This window comes from Lagenorhynchus albirostris, chromosome 16 (assembly GCF_949774975.1).
Source record: "Lagenorhynchus albirostris chromosome 16, mLagAlb1.1, whole genome shotgun sequence".
NCBI lineage: Eukaryota > Metazoa > Chordata > Mammalia > Artiodactyla > Delphinidae > Lagenorhynchus > Lagenorhynchus albirostris.
In genome coordinates this window covers 23,932,761-23,956,341 of record NC_083110.1, presented here as the reverse complement: position 1 = coordinate 23,956,341, position 23,581 = coordinate 23,932,761, and the positions used below count along the sequence as shown (strand labels likewise).

Below are 23,581 nucleotides of genomic sequence, written 5' to 3'. Positions count from 1 at the left end.
ATGGGCCACACAGCCAGAGTCGTAGGTACCCCTCGGGTTCACTGATGAGGGGACTGCAGTGTGGGGGCAGGGGAGGAGGCTCAGGTTCTAGCAATCCCAAGCCAGGCCTTCTCCCACCACCCTGCTCCAGGCCAGATCCCATCCTCTCCTTCCCCAGGCCTGGGGCTCCGGGGCTCCCAGGCCTACCTGCCTCCTGGTGTGCACAGGACTCCATGGGGAGCCTGTGGAACCTCACCACGACTCAGAGAAGATTCCACTTCATCCCCCCTCCTTCCTAATCAGGACTATCCCCTTCTCAGTTCTAGCCACGCTTCCATATTTCAGGCAGCTGTCAGAACTGTAGGCAACAAACCCAGGCTTCACAGCAGTACCAGCTTTACCACTTACTAGCTGTGTGATTTGGCAAAAGTTATTCAACCTCTCTGATTTTCCATTTCCTCAGATGAAAGTAGGAACGAGAACACCTACAGAATCAGGAGGCTGGAAGGAATAAATGAGCCAACAAATGTGGTCCTTGTCCTGCTTCTGGCCTGACAGACAGGCAGGATCTCACCGGCCAAGACGCTGCCCACCCATCATAAATTTTGGTCAGGGAGTTCTGTGGAGTCCCGGAGCCCCAGTCTGCTCACCCGTGAAATGGGCATAATAATGTCTACCACCCTGTTCTCAGGAAGAAAACAAACAAGCCCCCCGCAATCTGATCCCTCCCAAACTCTCTCACTCTGGTCAAGGCCTTGTTGGGACTCCGCATGCTTCCTCCCACCACAGGGCCTCTGCACCTGCTGTTCCCTCTGCCTGAAATGCTCTTCCTTCTCTACTGTGTAAACTCCTATGCTTTCTGAGGAGCTCAGCTTGAGTCACTTCCTCCGGGAAGCCCTCCTTGATTTCCCCGACGCCTTGTTATCCTCTCTCTCGTGGCATATATTTATTGGTGTGGTAGTTTGATCAGTGTCTTTCCCCTACTCTATCTTATGCCTGTGAAGGCAGAAGCCACGTCTGATTTTGGTTTCCCATTGTATGTACCCTGAGCCCAACCCAGAGCCTGGCACGCAGTAGGTGCTCCCTCCACATTTGCTGCTCTGATGAGGTATTCCCAACAGTGGGGAGTCTGCATCAGTGAGTGCGTTAGGAAGGCAGGTACCAAGATCTACGGGAATGAGCTATGGGCCTTTGTCCCCACCCAGGGTCTCAGGGCCCAAATCTCCCTCCCTGATCCCCCAAAAGCCCGGGGGTGTTACTCAGAGCTCCTATGGCTCTGAGTAACCCCCCAGCCGCCCCCGCCCAGCCTGCCCCTTCTGCTGCCTCCCCACCCCTCTCAGGGCCATGGGGGCTGCTGGCGCTGAGGAGGAATCAGGTGTAGGTGAGCTGTGGTTTGGGGGTTCCGGCCTCGCAGAGGAAATGGTGGTGCCTTTAAAAGGCCCCTCAGCTTGCCTCCACCCTGGCACCTCCAACAAGTTTGGGACTGACAGGGCTGGTGTATCTGGGGCAGTGGCCCCTGGGAGCCTCTGAGAGGAAGCCAGGGCAGAACAAAGGGGGGTGGGTCCTGCTTCCTGGAAGAGGGTGAAGGGACTGGGGCAGTACAGGGGCCCACGGAGGAGTGTGTGTTCTGAAACGCCCTCGCCAGCCCCAGCACAGGAAGTGGCTGCCTGGTCCACGGGGGGCTTCGGCAGCCTGGGGAGGGACGGCCCTACTGCTCACCAGGCTCTACCTGGCCTCAAGCCCCCGACTCCGCACGACAGGGGCGAGGGGAGACTGGGCCCATTTTATGGACGAGGCTGTCGAGGCTTGCGAGAGGGCTCCACTTAACCCCCTGAGCCTTAGACCCTCTGGTGGGGAAGACCAGGAGCCTCGCCACGAGCTGTGGGACACAGGGCACGTGCCCACCATCTACCACCGGAGGGCCCTGCTCACTGGCTGCCCTCAGGGACCCGGGGGGGTCGAGGGGAGCTGTGGGGGCTCACTGCTGCTCGCTCACCCCCGGCTCGCCCCGTGGATGGAGGGGCCTTTTGGGTACGGCCAAGCCACAACCAGGGCCACTGGAGCCGGCACCTTGAGGGAGCCATGGGGCACAGGATGCCAAGCAGCTGCATTTGGCTCTTAGCCTGGACACCGGGTTGGTCTATCCCTTCCGGCTAAGGTGAAAAGGACTCAGCAGGGGTGAAAACGTGGCTGTAACCAAGGCTGATGATGAGCTGGACACCCATGTGGTCTACAGATGGCCTCAGACCTGCCTGGCTGGGGCCCAAGCCGAATCGATGGTTAAATGTTCTCATTATCGCTGCAGGATTCCACCCCATGACCCGCCCCTGGGGCCCACCTTCATATCCACCCCCAGCCTGAGGTCACCACTTCTCTACCCTTCTAGGAGTCTTGTCTGCACCTCTGACCTCAGCAGTCAACCTCCCCGAAGTTCACAAGGTCTCTGTGCCTTTACTTAGAGCCCTCAAGGGCAGTGACTCACACCATATGCCCACTGCTGCCCTTGCCCACACTCCCCTGGCCCTGGCGCCCCACTTCACACGACTACTGTAACATACTCCTAAGACTGACCCCAAGAGAGGGAAGGGGGCCCCCTTACAGACCCCGCTCCCATCACCCCTCCTAGTTTACAAAGGCTTCCTATCGGCCAGCTCCGTCACATCCTCTGAGGAAGGCAGGGCAGTTGGTATGATACCCACTTTAGACCCGAGGAAAGGAAGCACAGAGAGGTTGAGCAATTAGCCTTGTCACACAGCCGCTGAGGAGTAGAGCTGGGATGAGGCCTCAGTGTTCCCTCCATTGTGTGTTCCACACACTCCTTGTTAGTGCAGTGCCCACCCCAGGACCCACTGGGGGGGGGGGGCTAGACAGGACAAGGAGGGCAGAGGGGACAGAGCTGGACGTGGAGTTCGTGCTCGGGAGGGGCCTGGGCTCAGGTGTGAGAGTGGATGGGTGGGGGAGTTTGGGAGGGGTCTGAGCAGGGACCAGCTGCAGTCCTGTCCATGTGCCCTCTCCCCCAGGAGAGGCAGGAAGGCCCAGTGCCACACAGCGCCCAAGCCAGCACTGGCCACAGACAACTCACAGGGGAGGGCACCAGGCCATGGGCTACTCACCTTCTGTAGGCAGAGGCGGCAGGAGGTGGCCAAGGGAGAGAAAAGGCAAAGATGCAGACGGTTAGCAGTCCCAGCTCTTCCAGCCCCACTCCAAGCAGTGGTCTGTGGAGGATGCCACCCCTCCCCCCACCTGAGGTCTCAGCCCTGCCCAGGCTGCCCGGGAAGGTGTGGCATGGACGGCTGCAGTGCCGTTCCTGGGCTACCTAAACCCTCACCCACTGCCTGCCTGCATGCTGGGTGGCTGGTGAAGATGTCAGTTTGGGGGAACTTGGAGCGGTGACAGGCTGCACCCGTGGGGCTCTCGGCCGGGGATCCACTCACCACAGTGGAGTCCACCTTGGGGCCGCCATCGTCTGCCACCACCGTCAAGGTGTAGAAGTCGCTTTTCTCCCGGTCCACCAGGCCCTTGACGGTGATCACACCCTGCAGGGAGGGGGTCAGATGGGCAGTGACATCGTATCCCAAGCAGTCCTGTGCCCTGGCCAAACTAGACTCCTTGCCAACCCGGGACATTCTGTCCACTTTCCCACCTTCACATTACTCCCTCTGCTGGCATAACTTCTCCGTGAAGCTCTGTCCGCTGAAATCCTACTTCTCTCTCAATCCCACTCGGATATTACCTCTTCCATGCAGGCTTCCCGCTTCCCCAGCCAGGTACGATCGCTCTCTTTATTTGGGCCCCGAAGGCGCTCCATTACACCTCTATTGTAGATCTTTTCATCTCTTCCCTTGTGATGCTCTGACCTGCATCCTTGATTATTCCCACTTCTACTCCTAGCCTGAGAGCTCTCTGAGGGCTGCAAAGGGTCTTGTTCATTTCTGTGTCCCCAGCATGCCCCGGAACAAGGTGGGGCACATTGTAGCAATTATTACTGTGCTTATTTTCAAAGAAGAGATTCTGAGAGAAAACACACTAACGCAAAGATGGAGGAGTAAGATCCAGGCAGTAGATAAGACATCGCTGCACCAGACACCTAACGAAGACTACTAGCTACTGCAGTGAGGCATGAAATTTGTATCTGAGCCACGGTACAAAGGGAAACACCATGACTCGCACAGCTTTCGTTATCTAGTAACAAGAAGACAGCAGGTTGCCTGTGTATAAACTTTACCTTATCCCTGCATATTAAAGGGATGTATTACGGGGATGTTTATGACAAAGAAGAGTGCTGGGCATAGAGAAGGAGCTCAGTGAATGCTGGTTAGCTTTACAGGAATTGAGCTTCCTGCCCTCAGAGAGAACCCTTGCTGTGCCATCCCTCACCGTGATGGAATCTATCTTGAAGAGGGCTTTGGCCTGGGCGCTGGTGTAGGCATCAAAGCGGTAGGTGATCTGGTTGATGTTGTCAATGGAGTAGGCCTGGACCCGCACGATCTCGGTGCCCAGTGCCAGGTTCTCCAAGATGGCAACCTCGTAGGAGGCGTTGGCGAATTGCACGGCTTCGTCCAGCTCGTTGAGCAGAGTGATGTAGACAGTGCAGAAGCCCTGGTTGAAGGGCGGTGCCTGGTCGGTGGCGGACACGTTCATCAGGTAGCTGGTCTTGGTCTCGTAGTCCAGGTAATCCACGGTGATGATAAGCCCCGTGCTCTCATCAATCTCGAACTTGCCCTCCGCGCCGGACAGGATGCGGTACTTCACCAGGCCACCATCCCCTACAGGAGGGCACAAGAGGCTATGCAGTCCCGGGTGGGGGTGGGCTGCCTTGTGGCTTTACAAGCTGCCCCAGCACACCCACTGCTGTCCCAGAGGGACAGGGTGAGAGGCCTTGGCTCACCTACCCGGCGTGCACCACCCCCCGCCTCTGGGTCCGATCATCGTCCCAAGAGAAACTGTCAAGGACGGGGTCAAGGTTAAGGACGGCAAGGCCCAGCACACACTGGTGACGCCCTCTGGGGCCTGGCCTTGAGATGAGAGATATGCCAGAGCGGGTTGGTTCTGCTCCTGGAGCTGTAAAATTCAAGCTCGAGCACCTCCCTTGGGTATCTGCACAAGGAGAGGGTGGGGAAATTAGGGATCCCTTGTAGTGGAGGCTTTGATTTAGAAAGCGTTCGACCGGGGCAGCATCCTCAGAAGTGGCTAAGCCTTCATCTGGTCCCTACAGCCAAAGGGTTCCAGTGCCAGGGTCACCTTTCTCTGTTCTCCCCACTCCCTCCACCCCCAATTCCTGTGCCTTGGAATACACGCTTCAACCAGGAGCTACAGTTGGGATTCCTTAGCTGAAGTCCACATACTTCAAAGAGAATGATTATAAAATCACTCAGGAAATCCCAGACTTCCTTGAAATTATTTGCAGAACTCTGGGCATGCATTCTTGCTGGGAAGGGACCCATAGCTTTCACTAGTTTCTCAGACAGATTCCTGACCCAGAAAATGTCTTGAACCATTAGCCTCCAGCCATGTACGTGATCTGAACTGTATAAAGGTGCCATTTATTAAGGGAGCACAGTCGCTCGGGAGTTTTCAGGCCTATTTCTCCCTCTACTCCATCCCGTGCTCCAGGTGAGCTGGGGGTGCTGACAGGGGCTGGGGTGGGAGCCACCAGAGCAGCTGACATGAAAGAAGGGCAGGAGCTGGGAAATGAGAAGCACAGGAAGGAGGTTTTCTCTGGCTGTATCCCTGGCCTGCGGCACAGGCCCAGACAGCCAGGCACTGTGAAGAGGCCCACAGTGACCTGGTCATCTTTCTCCTTCATTTTGTGCTGCTAACGGTAGCCACCTCTAGGGCTCGGGGCCTTCGGCGAGGTCCGGGCTGCCTTCAGGGATGGCCACAGCCCTGTAGAACAGGACGCTGCCTCTTGTGAAATGTGTGTGTGCCAGGCCCTGGGCTGCGCTGGCTGGAGGAGCAGGCCTCCGCCAGCTTTTGGACAAGTCCTTTATCCCCCCCAGCCCTGCCTAGCCCTTAGCCAAAGGTTAGCCAGGAGCTGCCAGGTTCTGGGACGACAAATCCGGACTTCCCAAGCTTGTGACCTCTCCTCTCTCTGCCCAGAAATCAGAGCAACTCCCCATGACTCCCATCCTCCTGGGACTGGGAATCTGGTGGGGATGCCACCAAGACTGTCCCATGAGCCCCTCCCCACCTGGGAGCCACTCAGTGGGGGAGCCGAGGCATCCTGAGGATGACAGGCCCCGCGGGAGAGGGAGGCATGAGCTGGGGCGGGTCACTCTGGGGAATGGACTCCCCGGCTTCCTCCTGCCAGCCTCACCAGTGTCTCGGTCCGTGGCTCGGACGACGATGACCGACGTGCCAATGCCTGCCGTCTCGCGAAGCTCCAGGCGGCTGTACTGCTGCTGCGTGAACACTGGGGCCTCGTCGTTGACATCCTCCACGTACACTATCACCTGCACGAGCCGGGCCAGGGATGAAAGGTCGGGGGGGTGGGGGTGGGGTTGGGCAAGACCAGGGCTGCACCCACCCGAGCCTGCGTGTCTGGTCGCTGCTCTCCTGGGCCAGCTGTGAGCTCCCTACGGAGGGCCTAGGGCTGTCCGGTTGGTCACCATGTTCCCCCACCCTGCACAGTACCTGGCGCATGGCAGGTGCTTAAATGTCATGTTAGAGAGCAAACTTTGTCTTGCTCTTGGCTCTGCTGCAAATCCTGTGGGAACCTGTGGCTAACTAGTGAAACTTGGGCCGTCCAATTTCTCAGCTATGAAACGGGTAACATCAATTTAACAGTTCACGCCCTGTCCTACTCCTAGGATGATTATGAAGACAAAATGAGCCAGGGTCTTGCAAAAGCGCCTGAAAAGTTTAAAGGGACCCCATTCAACTATCAAGATACATCTGGGAGAACAGAAATGAAAACGTTAAGTATGGCGGTAGCAGAGGACGTTGGTGCTCAGACTACTCTAGATTCTCCCGTGCTTTCTCTGGTGCTCTCACTGCCAGCGGCCAGAACTGTGGTTCTTTGTTGGGGACTAACCCCAGCCCCCGCTGCTGCCGGAGCCAGAGACACCCAGAGAGCCGGAGGTGCCTGGGAATTACGTCCCACACTGGCTAAGGCAGCCCTTAGCCACTGACTGACGGGGCAGCTGAGATGACTCTCTCCAGGGCTCCCTGTGGGACTGAGTCACAGTTTCCTGTGTTCCACTTTGCCGGCTGCCTCTCCTTCCTGGGTCCCAAGCCCCTTCCGGCTTTTCCTGGGAACACTTCCTATACTTCCCACTCATCACTTTCACACCAATCCTTGTCTCAGGATTTGCTTCTGCAGACCCTGCCCAAGACAGTGGCTATGTCTGAATTGTGGAATTATGCATAATTTTCATCACTGCTTATTTACATTTTCTAATTTCTCTTTAATGAACATGTATGTCTTACACAACAACAAAAAACAGTTCAAAAGATGTTTATGGAGAGAGATGTTATAGCTAGAGATCAGCACCCCACCCTTCTTTCTGTGCACCTCCATCTGCCCCCCCCGCCCAACACAGGAGCATGGGAGGGTCTGGTCCAGGTATGAGCAGGACCAGGGCTATGTCTAGAAGGATCAGTGTGGTGGGGAGGGGAGTTATAGGCAGAGACCAGAGAGTGGTGGCACTCAAGGAGGCCCAGGGCTCCTGCCTCTTTTCCCAGATGAGGGAACAGAGGCCCAAAGATGGGGGGACTTGCCCGAGGCCTCATGGTCACCGAGAGCTGGAAAGAGAGTGGGGCTTCTCCTGCTTCCGGGTCTAGCAACCTTACCACTCTTCACTCTATCCTGGGGATGAGCTGGCCCCGAAACAGGAGAGATACCCTACTTCCAGTCTAGAAGAGCCAGGGCCAGCAGGAACTGGTCAGCAGAGCAGGTGGGGAGTCAATGGGGTAGGGGCAATCACGTGGCGTGGATTTCACAGGTGTGGTCACCAGCACTGATGGTGGCGCGAGGCCTCGTCTGAGAGCACACATATTTGGTTTCTGATCTGATCACTCCTCTCAGATCAGCCCCAGCTTCTCTTCCAGGGTTAGCTGGGAATTAGCTGGACAGAAGGGAAGGGGCTTCTGTTGGTATAAGTAGAAATGGTGCCCTGAGCAGTGGAGAACTGTGAGGTGAGTGGGGTGGCAGAGCCAGCGGGGAGGAGACGTTTATGGGGGTTAAGGTTTCTCTACTTCCCTGCTCTTGGGGCCCGTGTAGCCCTGCTATGTCATCGAATTTTCATGTCCAGACACCCAGAACCCACTATGCAAACTAGCGTGCCTACTTCAGAGCACAGCTGCTCACAAGCCAGAACCTTCTAAGTCTGGCTTCACCAAGAACTTGGCTGGGGAGATCCTGGGTGGGGCGGGTGGGTGTTGGGGGGATTTGCATGGATGAACTTCAGGAACTCTCCTGCCGTAAACAGAAGCTGCCCATCCATCTTTTGAAACTGTGAACCTTCCCCTTCCCAAGTCTGCTTGTCCAAATGGCCTTGACTCCAAGGGTGGCGGGGAAAACACAGAGCTAGTCTGACAGCGCAATAAACAGAGGGAGGTGGCATGGAGCCTGGGTGTGGCCCTCCATGAGACTGGCTGCATGCCACTGTCCTCTAACCGGTCTCAGCCTTGTTTTTAGCAGCAGAGACAGGAGGTAAAATGCTGTGTGGTTTGCAAACCTGAGAGACACAGATGTACAGGAAACAGCCAGGTCTGCCAAGTTCTTGCTGAGCAGCAAGGCTCAGCGACTGAGCTGCCGGGCTCCCTGGGTTCCCAGCCCCACTCTCTGTCCAACGCTGTGCCACGCAAAGGCGACGAGGCAGGAGATGTGTGTGCGTGTGCACCTGCGCGGTGTGCGCGTGAGGCCCCGGTCTCTACGAGGACCGTTTCACTTCACACTCCCTGGCCCCTCATCTGTGCTGTCCTGGTCTCTGAAGCAGGAACAGGAGAATATGGATTGTCCCTACAAGCCAGGTCTGCTGCTGCTGGGAAAATGAGTCCAGGGAGTCCCTATACTGTCTTCAGGAGGGTCCCCAGCTTTCCTGGGGCTCAGGGGTGTGGGAGCTGGCTACTGTAAGGGCCATCAAGTCCTGGCCCTAGGGCCAGCGACCAAATTCCCACCTTAAAAATGACTCTTTGGGGATAAGGCAGCAGTGGCCTCTGTGCTCTGGAACCTTCCGTGAGGCAGCGTAGTACCGTGGTTAAGAGAACAGCCCTGAGCTGACTGCCTGGGTGTGAAGGCTGGCTCTGTCTACCCTTACTGCCATGGGACTCTAAACACATTGGCGAAGCCCTCCTTGCCTCAGTCTCCTCATCTATAAAATGGGTATAATAACAGTGCCTACCTCATGGGGTTTTTATGAGGCTTAAATGAGTTCAATAAGTAATTCACGTGCTGATTTAATATCTCGCAGTCATGCAGGTGAGCATGGCTGTGTGGAGCTGCCCTGGTGCACATTCGGGTAACTGTCTCACCCTCAGTCACCAGGGCCCTGGAATCAAGCAGTCCCAAGGTATAAATACCCGAGGGATCTGACCCCCTCAGCCATCTCCATCTGGGAAGACCTCACTTAGAGGGGCAGCCTAAAAGGACCCAGGTTTCCCTTCCCATCTCCTCCTGGGGCAGAGCTGCGGGGGCAACATCAGAAGACGGGCCAACGCTGAGTCACCCGCTCCCCAGCACCTCCTTCGTGATGGTGACCCGAGGCAGGCTTCTGTTCACTGTTTCCAGCCTGAGGGAAACAGTGGGGCAGAGATGGGGCGATAAGAGGAGCTGATTCAGCCCCACTCAGCTCTGGGTGAAAGTCCCTGCTTGCTCCCCACCCCGTCTTTTCCCATCTTCCTCCTACTCTTCACCTCTAGGGTCTGACTCACTTTCCATCTGGTTAAGGGGAAGGGGCTGTGAGCTGCTGAGTGTGCAGTGGGGGCAGGATGGGGGTGACTTGAAGGTTATCTCATTCATCTCAGTCATCCCCTTGTTACAGGGCAGGAGAGTACATCAACCAGCCCAGCCGGCGGAATATCTGGGTGCGTATTTTTGACCATTCGGGAAGATTAAGGTCAATTTGATTTTAGCTCCATAGTGGAGAGGCCCGAGGTGAGTGAGGGTGGGCAGAAACGAATATATCTGCTGGGGCAGTTGGGAGCGCTGACTAGAATATCTGGGGGACACTTCCAATGGAAAGAACACCGAACTTGGACCCAAAGACCTGGGCTCAAGTCCTGGTTCTATCACGAGTGACTTTTCTGTGCCTCAGTCTCCTCATTTGGAAAATGAAGTTGGCAACAGCTACCGCTCCAAGAGCACGTATGTGAGATTTCCTTGGCCCACCCTAAAGAGCCGTGTGGATGCAGAGGGTTAGTATAGTAAGGACACCTCATCCCTTAGGATAGACATCAGTATCACTGATCCCTTTCTACATCTGAAGAAACTGAGGCTTAGAGCAAAAGGACATGTCCAAGATCCCAGGCTCCCCCACCGTACCTGAGCTCCAGGCGTCATGTGGCACCTAAACTGGGGTGGCCCTGCCCCCACCGGGTTCCACCTGGTGGCCAGCTCTGGCCCACCTGAGGCCTTGGCCCAGCCCTGAGGTCGGCGCTGAACAGGGCGCAGGGCTTCACCGAGAGCTGTCCCCGTGTGCATCCCCACCACCCACACGCCCAGCCCGAGCGCCCCCCGCCTCACCCTGACGGAGCTCCGCATGGGGCCCAGGTCGTGGTTGTAGGCCTCCACTATAAGAACGTGGGACGAGTTCCGCTCCCGGTCCAGGGGCCGCGGCCCTCGCATGAGAAGCCCACTGCTGACATGGATCCAGAAGTTGTTGCCATGGTTACCTGCGTGGAGGGATAGATGATAAGCATGGGCTCTGCCCCGGAGTAGGATGCTTGTGGGATCGTGGTGGTGGTGGGAGAGAAGCTGGGGAGCCCAGACCCACAGAATGCAGACCCTGCCCCGAGGTCTTAGGAGCTTGGCTGAAGCCTGAAGTGGCAAAGAAGCCTCTGCCTGATGCTGCCCTGGCCTAGCAGGATTTGAGGGACGGGGCAGAAGCTCACTCTGTGACCCCTATGGAAGGCGTGCATGTCCCCTGAGACTCCCATACCCAGCGGTGTCAGTAGATTCAATATTTCAGAGGACTCTGAGGCATTACAAAGAAAGGAACCCAAATCTAATTCTCTGTTGGGGGTTTAGTGGGGAAGCTCCCATTTCCTCATCTTGTGGACGCTGCTATTCCTTTGGGATCCACCCACCTCCACTCTCAGTCCGTGTGCTTTGCATAGGGGTGATTTCACCCGACGGCAGAAGTGAGCAGATCAGCACATTTTAGTCTCTGGCCATAGGGATTGGTTCAGGCATGGTCCCATGATTCCAGTTGGTCTAGTGAGACTCATTCTGGGGAGCTCACTGGGGGGCTGTCCTAGTGTCCCAGGCCATAGTGATTGGTTCAGGGATGGGCATAGGATACATGTTGGGCCAATGAGGCTCAGTCTCTTGGGAGCTCACTGCCAGGGGCTGCCTTGTTCCCCAAGGCCCCCTCTGTCAGGGTGATATCCCGCCATGGGACATGAGGAACTTGGGGAGCATAGCAATCGAATGCATCCTCACTTAAAATACAACAAACTTGGCGCAGATGACTGCAGAACATCCCTGGTTCCTCCCTCTGACCTGCCCACCCTGTGTGTACAGCGCTTGGGGCCTCTCTGGCTGCACCTCCCAAACCCTTGGCAGCCTAGAGAAGCTCTGCTACCCGCCAGGCAGGAGGGCCTGCCCCCTCCCCGCCATCCTAGGTCAGCCCACTCACCGTGAAGGATGCGGTACCATACACGCCCAAACTCGCCCTCGTCCGCATCCGTGGCTGTTAGCTGAGGGAGAATGAGACACGTGGTTACTCCTTGAATTCCACTCACAGGCAGAGAAGGTGTTTCTGGAGTCCCTCCCCTTCCCTCACACCACTCCCAGCCCGTCCTGCCTAAACCCATGGTTTCCCACGAGGCTGGGGGTGTGGGAGAGGAGAGAGACACATCTTTCTCATCCCCCACTAGGAAACCTGTCTGTTGTGGCCCCATGCTGCCCTGTCCATGGCGAGGCACCTGCCAGCTCTGTTCCCTGACCCTCCTCCAGGTTCTCGGGGAGCACGGAGGAGAAGGTGGGTGACAGCACTGCAGCTCTCTGGATCCAGGCTTGACTAGCTCAGCCCTCCACAGTTCCCTCCTTCAGCCTTTTGAGATTCCAGGAGCCTCACCTGGGGTAGGTGGATTGCATGACTGCTCCTTGCCCACACTTCCTTGGTCTGAAGCTATTCTAGTCACACTGGCTCCCAGCCAGGCACTGTATACTATAACAGCCACACTGGGGAGACCCAGAAATCCCACCTCCCAAAGGTTCCATGGCCATTCACACCAGGATCATTCCAGTGCATTCCAGCCCACCCAGCTTGCTCGGCTGTACCTCAGGCTTATGGACTATCTCCAGGGGGACTTGGGGTATGCTGTTCTCACTCTGAGAATGCCCGCTGCTTAGCCCTTTTGACAAGGAGTCTGGCCTTGAGGCTGTTGGCAGTCACAGCTGGCCCTGAGGTGTGTCCTGTCAAACTGCGAGCTGAACACCTCCTCTACCTGCCACATACCGGAAAGGAGCAGAGAACTCCCCTGCAGAGTGATACAGAGAAAGGCCCGAGCCTGCCTGGCTGGGCAGGCTCCCATGGGGCCACAGTACGTGTGACTTGCTTTGTAATGCCTGGGACCCTCCCACTTCTTCTGGATCTGCCCTCTTGTCTCTGCCAATCACTTCAACCCTGTGCTGTGCGTCTAAGGATTTTGAAAAGTGTGTTGATGGTGGGGAGAAGGGGAAGTCTGTTGGTGTGAAAGGAACAGAGGGACTGGGTCAGGGAGACCCAAGCGTGAATCCTGACTTTGTCACTTACTGGCTATGTGGCCATAGATACGTAACCCCACTGAGCCTCAGTAGGTACAATGATAACCAACCTGGCGGGGTTGATGGGAAGATTAGAAATAATCTCTGCAAAGCATCTGGTCTGATGCCTGGTGCAGAGATAGATGTTGAAGGCTGGACATTATGAGATAGGCCACCTTTTCCTGGGAGGCCCCCTTGATTTATACTGGAGGTGGTATGGCTGGGTTGCCCCTTGCTGTGGAGTTCTTCTTCTCTCCCATGAGAAGTCTTAAGAGCTAATAGGTGGAGGGATGTAGTGGGGTACTTCAACAGTCCGGATCTGGAAGGGCTCAGGACAGGGGAGAGGGCCAAGCTGTCCAGTGGATGTCCTTGGGTGTCTTCCATCTGTGCTGGGACTTCCCCTGGCAGCCTGCACCACCCTGGGAGTGTTGCCTCCTACCATCTAAGAAGAATGAAGGCCATAGATGAGGTGTGCAGTCAGCTTGGGAAGAGAAGGTGAAGGAAAATGAGATTCACTGAAGGGCGAGGTGTAAGATGCAGGAATCCCAGTGGGAGCTCTGGGCAGTGGGAACATCCTTAGGCTGATGCAGCTCATAGCACCAGATGCCTGGTGCCCACGCCTGCCCACGCTTTTCAGGGAAAGCACCAAATCCTACCACTAACTTGCTGGGTGACCCTGGCCAGGCCACACCTCTTTATATCTCAGTTTCATTATCCGAGAGACAGGGGGATGGATGAGATGACCCCTCAGTCGTCTAATGGACTTTGACAATCCTATCCATTTGGGGCTATGCAGAGGATACTTCTTTTGTTGTCAAGGGCTAAGGGCAGGAGGGAAGAGCTAAATGCCAAAAACTGAGGCTCCAAACAAGCAGGTGGAGCCCAGGCTCAGGCCTTGGACAGAGCCACAACTCCCCACCTCCGTGTTATATCTCTGGGAGCTTGGGGGTCCTTGATGGGAAAGCTGCTTAAGACTTAGGCTCCTAAGCAGGCAGCTGGTTGCCAGGGAAGTGCTGGCTTCCAGGAAGAAGGGAGGCTGGGGGAGGGGGAGGGGGAGGGGAGAGGAGGGGGAGGGGGAGGGGGAGGGGGGAGGGGGGAGGGGTGTGTGTGTGTGTGTATGTGTGTGTGCGCGCGCGCGCGCGGCGCCACCACCTGGAGGGTCTCCAAGGGCCCACCCAAACTACAAGCCCCACAGCCCTGGCTGTCTCTCAATCCTGTGCTTTCTGCCCTGTTATCTCTCTGACCTTTGAAAATGCCTCTCTCCCTTACTTCTGCAGCCAGACGCCCTCAAAGGGAGGTGCTTTGCTGGGAAGCTGAGGGGAGGGGGGCCTGGGGATTATCAGGGCCCATCTCTCTGCCTGTTCCCCTCCCGCTGTGTGGCTTGTAGCCCCTCTCCCTGGTAACCTGAAGGCTGGCAGGCACTGAATAGCAAGCCGCTGGCTGCCCCTGACCATACTATTCAAACATCCAACGGGAAGGTGAGAGCTGTGGGTGCAGAGGCAGGGAAACCCTCCCCCTGCATCTCCCCAGTGCCTCCGCCCCTCCAGAGGGCTCCAAGGAGACAGGCTGGAGTGAGGCCGTGGGAAGGCTCCGGAGCTCCCAACTCCTCTGCAACGCTCCCCTCTCCCAGCCCAGTTGCCATCCCTACCCTCCTGGCTGTCCCCTCCCTCAAGGCAGGGCCCAGGCTCTCCCAGACAAAGCCAGGTCTAACTGGAGAGTGAGGGGCGAAGGCCACTCTGCCTGGCTGGCTGAGGGGCACAGGGCAAGGCAGAGCCTAGGGCAGGTTGGGTCACAGTGGTGCCCGGTGCTCCTGGGGCCTCCCTTGGACAGCTGAGAAGAACTCTTCGCCCGGCTGGGGACTGCTGAGGGCTGGCTCAGAGGTCAGTGCTGGGGGACTGCAGGAAAGTGGGGCTGCACCCTTCCTGGGGTACTTTAGGGAGAATGTGAGGGCGTGCTCAGACCTGGGGAATCCCTCCACTCTTCTGGAGAGCGGAAAGGCCCAGTAGGAGCAGTGGTTAGTCCGAGGCTATACAGAAAGTCGTGCTGACATCAGTCCCCTCTGCTCACAGCGTGCCCTGCTCTATGGAGCTCTGAATGAAGAAAGAAGGTTCTAGACTAAGCTTGCAGGGATATGTCCAGAGCAAGGCCTGCCGGCATGCCTTGGACTCCAACAGGCAGGGGGAGGCTTCAGCCGCTCTCAGAATCATTCCAAGCCTTGGTCTGATGGAGGTCTCCTTTCCCCAGAACGACGGGTCCCTGCTGGCTGCTCAGAGAGGGTATCAAGGGGGCCTGCAGCTGGCTTTGCTGTGCGTCCCGGGGGGATGGCTTGATGTTTTCAAGCACTTTGGAACCTCTTGCTTTGAAGGAAAATACTCAAATGCTAATTATAGCCTCACTTATCTTTTTTTAAAGCGCTGCCCCAAGGACTGAAGCCTGGACCTGCTTTGCTGGCCTGATAGGGTCTCCAGATCCATGGGAAGGCCTTGAAATAACATTAGGACTAGTAGGATTGAGACTTTTCCCACTTCCGAATGCCCTTTTCTTACTCCCAGCCAAGCACTGCCCTGGGTAGGACAGACGGACGGGCAGTTTTCTCCTCATGGGACACGGTGGTGGGCACACCCCATCCTTCTTCCCTGCTCAGATTCAAGGAAGGGCCAACCCACGTATGGCCCGGCCAGAGCACTCTCTAGGCCTGATGTCTGAGAGGCAGAGGCCCTGGGCAGCTAGCTGGGCATGAGAGTTTCCATCTGGGAGCTGGGAGGGGTCATGTCCTGTCTGGAAATGCTGGAAGGAGTGTGGTGGGAACTGGGTGGGGGTGGGGGGGGTGCACTGGATGCCCTCAGTCGCCGGGCACAGGGGAGGCTGCAGGCGGGAGGAGGCTGTGTACAGGCAGCCGGGAGTTAGGTCCTGTGGCTGCTGGTGAGTGCCTGGGGAGCGTGGGGCTGGGCCGCCCCTCTCCACTCCCCTCTGCCTGCTGATTTGGACTCTGCAGCCCGCATGCAGAGCCTCGGCAGGGCACGACCTAAAGCCCTTCCTTCTGTCTAGTGTTGGCGCTAGACCTTGACTGAGTTAGCATAAGCAGCAAGTTGGGAAAAGGAGGGAAATCTGTTACCCATCAGGCTCATGAAAGTCTCCAAGGTCAAAGAGAAATAGATGATTATTTCTTATTAGACCCCCCTTTTGGATTTCCTGTCCTGTGTTTGTAGAAATCACAGATCACAAACGCTGGCCTGGAAGCTGGATGTAGCCTCCTTATGCATTTTGTTTGGCCTGTTGTAGTATTTTAAATATTTGAAAATTCATTTCGATTTTTAAAAAAATCAAGTTTGTTTGTCCTTTGCAGTGTCTTTTTTTCCCCCCCCCTCTCTCTCAACCAGATTTGAATTAGTTGCCAATATTTAAACGTCAGGAACGTTTGCCTAAAAAGTCCAGATTTCTGGTTTCTCTCGGGAACCTGGAAGGGGACCACAGGGGCTTGCCTTCCGGCATTCCATCAGCCTGGTCGAGGCCCCTCGGCCTCTGCTCTCCAGGTAGGCCTGCCCATCTGTCCCGCTGGTCACACGTTATCTACCATCTGCGCTCTGTAAGCATTTTAATTTGCAGCCAGAAGCTCAGCTTGACTTTCCAGCTACAAGGACCACCTGCCGTCCTCCCTCTAGTGGGATGATCCTAAGTGATAACAGGTGACTATGTCAGGGTTTCGAGCCCCATCTTGTCAACTCAGTTGCTCTCTGTGGGTTCTTCCCCACCTGTTCTCAGAGCTGCTTAGGGAGTCCTGGGAGAGAGTTGGGAGCCAACGGGGTGGCAAGGCCACTGGGCCAGGAGTCAGGAAACCTGGTCCTGGTCTTGCTTGCCCACTGGCTCACAGTGTGACCTTGGCAGTCCCTTATTTCGGCCTCAGTTTCCTCACTTGTCAAGGGAGCAGGTTGGTCTTCCTCAGGAAGCACCAATAGGAATTCCCCCAGGGCCAGGCAGGTGACACAGGTGTGCAGGGGGCCTGAGGGCAGGGAGTGCGATGGGCTGGGGGCCAGCACCCTGTCTAAACGGGGCAGCTACGGCACAGCCGCGGCCACTGGGTGCCTGGCCCCATGTTGCCAGTGTTGAAATTCTGAAATTTCAAGAGAAGAAGCCAGACGTTCAGATATTTATGTCAAATATCTTGGTTTCCTTTTGTTTTTAAAAAATATTCACAATTAATTTAAATTTATAAAACCACTGCAAGAACCCAACAAAACACACTGGTGCGTCCCCAGTTTGCAGTCTTGGCGTTAGATAACTGCTAGGGTCCTTGCCTGCTGCAGCCTCCTATGATTGATGAATCGTTCCTGGTCACAGAGCACGTTAGTGATGGAGTTGGTCTTAGATCCCAAGTTTTCAGTCTAAGACTATTGTAATTCATGAAAATTGACTTTAAAATGCCAGAAGGCACTACCCTCGTGCCTCCTCCATGAGTTCACGTCCAGCTCCATCACTTTCCCAGTGTGTGACCTTAGACCTGTTACCTCTCCCAGCCTCATTGTTCTAACTTGTAAAATGACCGTAATGCTATCTGCAGCTAGGTTAGCTGTGTCTAGAGTCCATCAAAGTTCCCCTCCCTCTCCAGTCCCAAGTCCACCTGATTTGTTTCTGTCCCATTCTTGCTGCAGGAGCCATGAGCACAGAGGGCCCCAGCCCCCTCGCCTTCCTCACAGCTCCTGTCACTCCGGGGAGGCTCTCAGTGGCAGTTGACCCCATCCCCGTGCTCATTGCCCTGGCCTGCATCTTCCTCCTGCTGGCCACCTGTCTGCTGTTCATGACCCTCTGCAAGCCCGCTGCGCTGGAGCCGAGGCGCCGCTGGGCCTGCGAGTGCATGCCACACCACCCGGGGAGCCCCAGCGAGCCCCAGCTCCGGCTCTGGAAGCGCCTGGGCTCGCTGCGCCGCTCCCTGCACAGCTTCCGCCGTGGCTGGCCTGCCCCAAGGCGCCCCCTGCCGGGCAGAGAGGACCACGACGACTGTGACTGCATAGAATCTACAAAGATGTGACAAGAGTGTCCCCCTACTCCAGGGTCCATCTGCAGGCCCTCCTGCCTCAGACGGAAACCGGCACCACAGGCTGCAAGAGGACAGTGGCCCAAACAGCATGGGCCACGCGCTCACCCCCACTGGTCCCCTGTGTGCCCAGGCCCGTGGCCTTTCCCAGAGACGGCCCCTGCAAGAACACCTTCCTTCCTGCAGACACTCTAGCTGCTGCCTGCTGGAAGACTCCTGGACCAAGCTGAGCGCCTGCAGCCATGTGGACCCTTGGCCCAAGGCTCTGAACGGTACAAACCTGGGGCCCCCAGGGCCCCTCTCTGACCACCAGGCACCAACCGTCTCCAGGAAGCAGTGCCCCTGCTTCCCAACAGAAGCCCTGCCCGCCCTCCAGGTGCCAAAACCCAGCTCAGATTCCAGTGCGAGTTGCTGAATGGCCAAAGGTTCCCTCCAGCCAAGTGAAATACTCAGCCCCTGCTGGGGATAAGGGAGTGTCCTGCCCTCTGTGCCAACTCAGTGCCCAAGGCAAAGGGGAACCCAGGGAGTCTTCTCCTCGGACTTCCTGGGCCTGCCAGCATTTGCCTGTGATACACGGGAGCAGCCAGCACCCTTGGGTGGATCAGATGCTGGGTCCCTGCTGGGAGGAGGGGCAAGCAGGAGGAGCTCAACACCACCCAGCCAATCACAATCTCGGCTGTCATCTTGGCGTGCCCCCCCCCCCCCCCCCGCCACCCGGCCCCCATGCGCCTCTGCTAAGATGGATGAGGAACGCGCTGAGAATGAGTTAAGAAGCTCCTTGCACAGGCCAGGACTGGTCCTGTGTCACAGTGGGAGGAGGCACTGCCAGCAGCTGGAGGTGTTGCTATCTGGGCTCTGAGGACACAACATAGCGGCTCCATGCGTCACCCAGGGAAGGAGGCGGCCTTCCTTCGAGGGGAAGGGCCCAGCTCTCTCCAGGACGGCTGTGGGCCCTCAGGCTCGGACCACATAACGTGTGCTATCTGTATTTTTGGCCACTGATTCACTGACTGGCTACTGTCAAAGTAATCCCACACCAAGGTGGGCTTCTCAGAATCCCAAACCTTCAGCCTCTCGTCACAATGCTGGGGTTAAACACTTTGGTTGGGTCCCAAATTTGGAGGGTGGGCAGAGGGGTCTGAACTGCCCAGCTTCTGCCCCAGAGAGTCATCTGTCCAGGGCCACCTGGTACCCCACCACGGACTGCTCCACCGCGCCGTGCTACGCCCCATAGCACAGCCAGCCGAGTCTCCTCACAGGGTGAGCTCCGATTTTGTCATCCCCGGCTCCAAAACCTTCACTGGCTCCCTACTGCCAGATCAAGCCAGAGCTCCTTTCGTCTGGTGTTTGGCGCCCACTGGGAGCTGGCTGTGAACGATCCTTCTAGCCTCTTCTTGACCCAAGACTCCAGGTAAACTGAAATACCTGTCCTCCCCTGGCTACGGCTTACCTGGCACGCCCTCTGTGAAGCCCTCTTTGCTTTACACCTGAAACCACCTCCTACCTGAAACCAAGGGAGGGCAGGGACACTTGCTCTTGGCAGTGTGGGTCATCCCTGTGTCTCCGCCTTCCCACAAGCCTGGGAGCTCCCAGAGAGCGAGACCGCATCCAACCCCTCACTCTGCCTCACCAGCTCTGGGCTCAGAAGTATGGGGCCTCTGTTGACTGAGTGAAGGGTGGCCCCGTCTAGTCCCGGGGGGCATCCCCTTCTCCCTTCTGATGCTTCTACGGAGAAGCTCTCTGTCCAAGCAGGCCCTCTTGGACAGGCCCAGTGTACCTTCCTTTTGGGTCAGCCTGACATCACATCAAAGAGCGAGCCCGCCTTGGCCAGAAACTTACTTCCAGGGGGGCCTTGGAGAAATCACCAGTGCCTGAATTTCTCCCTGAGAAACGGGAAGAATCAGGCCTGCCTTATATTACTCACAGAGCTCTAGGATTTCAGTCTGAGTAGTTTGTATAAATAGAAACCAATTCTTGGGGTTTAGAAAGTGCGCAGGCCCCCTCCTGCAGCGCTGTGTCCCCCTCCCTTCCAGATTAGTGACGCCTCCCTGCTTTGCCTCCCGCCAGCTCTCCCTGAGGCATCCCAGGCTGAACTCTGCCTGCAGCCGGTCCCCCGACCCCCGCTGGCCAGCGTGCTCTGCCTAGCACGTGGTGTCACCGGGGTGGGCAGTAAGGCTACCCCCGGCCTGAAGGACGAAAAGCTGGGGAGGAGGAGGGGCTCTCAAAGGCTGCCAGACCCCCAGCTGTGTCCCCAGGTTGGTCCTGGGAGACGGGTGTTAGGTTTTGGGCTAGGGGAGAGGCGGGGCCCCACAGCTTGGTGCATGTGGGGTGTCTCTAAACCCCTAGGAGCTGAGGCTCAGAGGGACAGACCCCTTTTCTAGAACCAGCCCCCAGAGTCCAGCAACCCCCCGTGGCTTCCTGGACTCTCTCTCGGCACCTCTGGAAGTCAGCGCCCTGCCCCACGCCCGGCCCTGATGCAGGGAGGGGGCACACTCCCAGCTTCCTGCTCTCCTGCCCCTCCCAAGCCCCGGAGCCCGGCCCAGCGGGCAGGCCCAGATTCGCTCTTGGGCTCAGCCTCCAATGGGAAACCCTGCGCTCAGCTGGTGAAGAGGGTGATTCATGCCCGGCCCCCCTCCCCACGCAGCAACTGAGGCCTCCAGGGAGGGCTGGGGAGGGCACCCAGCCTCCTTTCCAGGTCCCCCCCTTCCTCCCTCGAGGCCCAAGGCTGTCGTTCCTGCTCCCCGGGCAAAGGAGCCCTTTCTTTTTGTGCCGGTTTATTTCCCAAGAGGGGAGCTTCAGCCAAAAGCCCTGTGAAAGCAGCTCTGTTCCGGGCCTCACTGGGCCCTGGCTTTCGCTCCTCACTCCTTTCTGGGAAAACGTGACACCTCTAGCTCCCCCTGCTCTGAAAGGCCTTTCTGGGTGCAGTGGGGGATGGGAGAGGACTGTGGGGGAGGGAGGGAGGAGCGGAGGGCCGAGGCCCTCCTTCTGTCTTGCGGGGAGCAAGGGCCCATCTTGGGCTACATAACCTCGGGGCCTACTCTCCCCAGGAGGGAGAAGGGAGCCTGGGCCCCCCCTTGGCCACAGCGCCGGCTACTTTTGGAGCAGCAGCTGGACCCTCTCCTATTTCCAGCCCGCTCTGCTGCGAGGCCACTGAGCGCGTGCGCGCTGAGCTGAGCGTGGCCCTGCCTGTGCCCCGGCCGCCACCTGCCTGCACGATGCTGTGGCCCTCAGGGATGTCCTCGGGGACGCTGGCTTCATAGCTGCTCTGCAGAAAGATGGGCCGGTTGTCATTCACATCCAGGACGGTGACAAACACGGTCGCCGTGCCTGTGCGCCGCTTGCCGACGGGGCCATTGTCTGTGGGAGGTGAAAGAGGATGGGTGTTAGCAGCTGCCTGAGGGGCACGTTCCCGGGCACCAGCCACAGGTATGCCCTGTTCCCCCACCTGCTCTGGCCTTTGCAAGGGGGGGGGCTCTTTTTCTCTTTAGATTAGGAACAACACTGACCGTATCTAATACGTTCCAGACGCTATTCTAACTCATTCAATCCTCACAGCAAGCCTGCCAAGCGGGCGCTCTTATCATCACCCCCATTTTACAAAGGAGGTAACTGAGGCATGAGGTGGGTTGAATGGTGGCCCCCAAAAGATACAGCCATGGCAAATCCCTGGGAACCTGTACGTGTAACCTTATCGGGAAGAAGGGTCTTTGAAGATGTAATTAAGTTAAGGATCTTGAGATGAGGTATCCGGTATCCTGGATTATCTGGGTGGGCCATAAACCCCATGACCCCGTGGGGGTCCTTATGAGGGAAAGGCGGGTGGGATTTGACACAGAGAGGAGAAGGCCACGTGACGTTGGAGGCAGAGACTGGAGTTCTGCAGTCACGTGCAAGGAACCCTTAGAGCCACCAGAAACCGGAGGAGGCAAGGAGGGATTCTCTCCTGGAGCCTCTGGAGGGAATGCAACCCTGTGGACAACTACTTTTGAACTTCCGGCCTCCAGAGCCGTGAGGGAATAAGTTTGTTCTTTAAGCCACCAAGGCTGTGGTACTTTGTTACAGCAGCCCTAAGAACCAGATACAGGTCCTGAGATGCCAAACCTGACTGCCGTCAGGGCCAGGAAGGCAAGACCCCACACCTGGGCATGCCTGCCTCAAGGGGCAGCTGTCCTCTGCTCCGGCCCACACTGGACAGGCAGGAGGGGGCCCAGTGACACTAGATCTTCTGATTTCTCAGGAGAAATCAAACGTCTGAGCTTTTAAATAAAATCTCCTGATTTTTAAACATTCACGATGAATTGTCATTTCTTATGAAACATGAGTTGAGTCAAACCCACCTACAGGATGGATTGGATCCCTGCATTCAGGGATGGCGGCTCTGCTTGATTTCTAAGCCTAAGGTATCCAGGGGCTCTGCCCCTTCGGTTCCTTGCAGGACCCTCCCAGGGCTCAGCCCCAGGGGCAGCTGTTGGATCATCTTCCCTGGGAGAGGGAGCTTGTGCCCAGTTGCTGCATGACCAGGCAAGGATGGTCACCCTAGGGAGGAATGCTGCTGCACTTGAACCCAGATTAAGGCCGGGACTGCAGCAAGGATTTCTCACCACGTGAGCCAGAGGAAGGAGCCAACACGCAGGGGGCAGAGCCAGCCAATGCAGAGAGACTGAGGCCTGGTGGCATCACCTGAGCCCCAAAGCCAGTTGAAGCTCCATCTCCCCGTGGACTGGTTTTGTGAGCCTACACTGTTGAAGTCAGTTTATTTTAAAATTTGCCGCCAAGAGTCCTAATTAATTGAAGGGCACTTGTAGAGGCCACTTCCTCCGAGAAGCCTGCTTTGATCACCCCCCTCCCCATGTTTCCACCACCCTCTGTGCTTGCTACCCTTGGGCCACACCTTCTTCCCTTTCTGCTTTGTCCTCCTGGTTGTGCAGTGATTTGTCTACGTGCTGCTCTCCCGTATGGCTCCCACACAGCCCCTGCCACACCACCTTGGCAGGTAGCGCCATGGGCCGAGCCTCACGGCCCGCAAGCGCACAGTAGTATACTGAGGGTCTGGTTGCCCTTTCTCCAGTGGCATCAGGGCAGAGCCTTTGGCTCAAGGCCTGGCTCCTGGAAGGCCACCCCACGTGAACCCACTGGTGCCTACCGATGGCCTCCAGGACGAGCGTGTATGAGGCTGTGGTCTCCCGGTCCAGGTTCACCACCGTTCTCACGACAGCGTCGCGGTAGCCAACGCTGAACTTCCCATCCACGTTTCCACCTGTGGGCAAGAGAGAATGAAGCTCTGGTCAGGAAACAGAGCTCCCGGCCAGGGAAAGGGCAGTGGCACCCAGCTCTGCTTCTGAGCCAGGACACTCCAGGGGTGGTCCGGGGGTGAAAGGCTGTGCTTTCCACTCAGCTTTGCCAGGGAAGGGGGTCCTGGGGGAATCTGATGAGGGCGTGGCCTATGTGGGCTTAGGTGAACTGTCAAATGCCTGAAAATCATAAGGGTCTAACATTCATTGAGCACCTACTGTGTACCAGCCACTTCGTGGAGCATTTCCTCTCGTTTGCACTATCACTACTTTGCAGAGAAGGAAAACAGTCCTTTAGTGAGGTTACAGGGTACAGTCACCTATTCGGGGTGTAGGACTCCCAACTCAGCAGTCTGATTCCCGAGTCTG

General features: G+C 57.1%; 2 protein-coding genes across 3 annotated transcripts in view; one reads left to right on the top strand and one right to left on the bottom strand.

The window, feature by feature from the left end:
* The window catches only part of CDH23 (cadherin related 23), a 394,527-nt gene that overhangs the window by 76,425 nt on the left and 294,521 nt on the right, over window positions 1–23,581 (bottom strand). For both annotated transcript variants that reach the window (XM_060125509.1, XM_060125510.1), the window contains 8 exons: window positions 23,065–23,178; window positions 21,130–21,278; window positions 11,778–11,838; window positions 10,664–10,812; window positions 6,296–6,431; window positions 4,357–4,745; window positions 3,414–3,515; window positions 3,093–3,095 (listed from right to left, as the gene is read on the bottom strand). In XM_060125509.1, the coding sequence (XP_059981492.1) occupies window positions 3,093–3,095; window positions 3,414–3,515; window positions 4,357–4,745; window positions 6,296–6,431; window positions 10,664–10,812; window positions 11,778–11,838; window positions 21,130–21,278; window positions 23,065–23,178 (1,103 nt within the window). The remainder of the gene's footprint in view (window positions 1–3,092; window positions 3,096–3,413; window positions 3,516–4,356; window positions 4,746–6,295; window positions 6,432–10,663; window positions 10,813–11,777; window positions 11,839–21,129; window positions 21,279–23,064; window positions 23,179–23,581) is intronic.
* On the top strand, window positions 17,544–17,915 carry C16H10orf105 (chromosome 16 C10orf105 homolog). Its single transcript, XM_060127106.1, has one exon. The coding sequence runs from the start codon at window positions 17,544–17,546 to the stop codon at window positions 17,913–17,915; it is 372 nt and encodes a 123-aa protein (XP_059983089.1).

Bases quoted from the DNA above. Each gene is read 5' to 3' on its own strand.
- C16H10orf105 (XM_060127106.1), top strand. From the start codon at position 17,544: ATGAGCACAGAGGGCCCCAGCCCCCTCGCCTTCCTCACAGCTCCTGTC.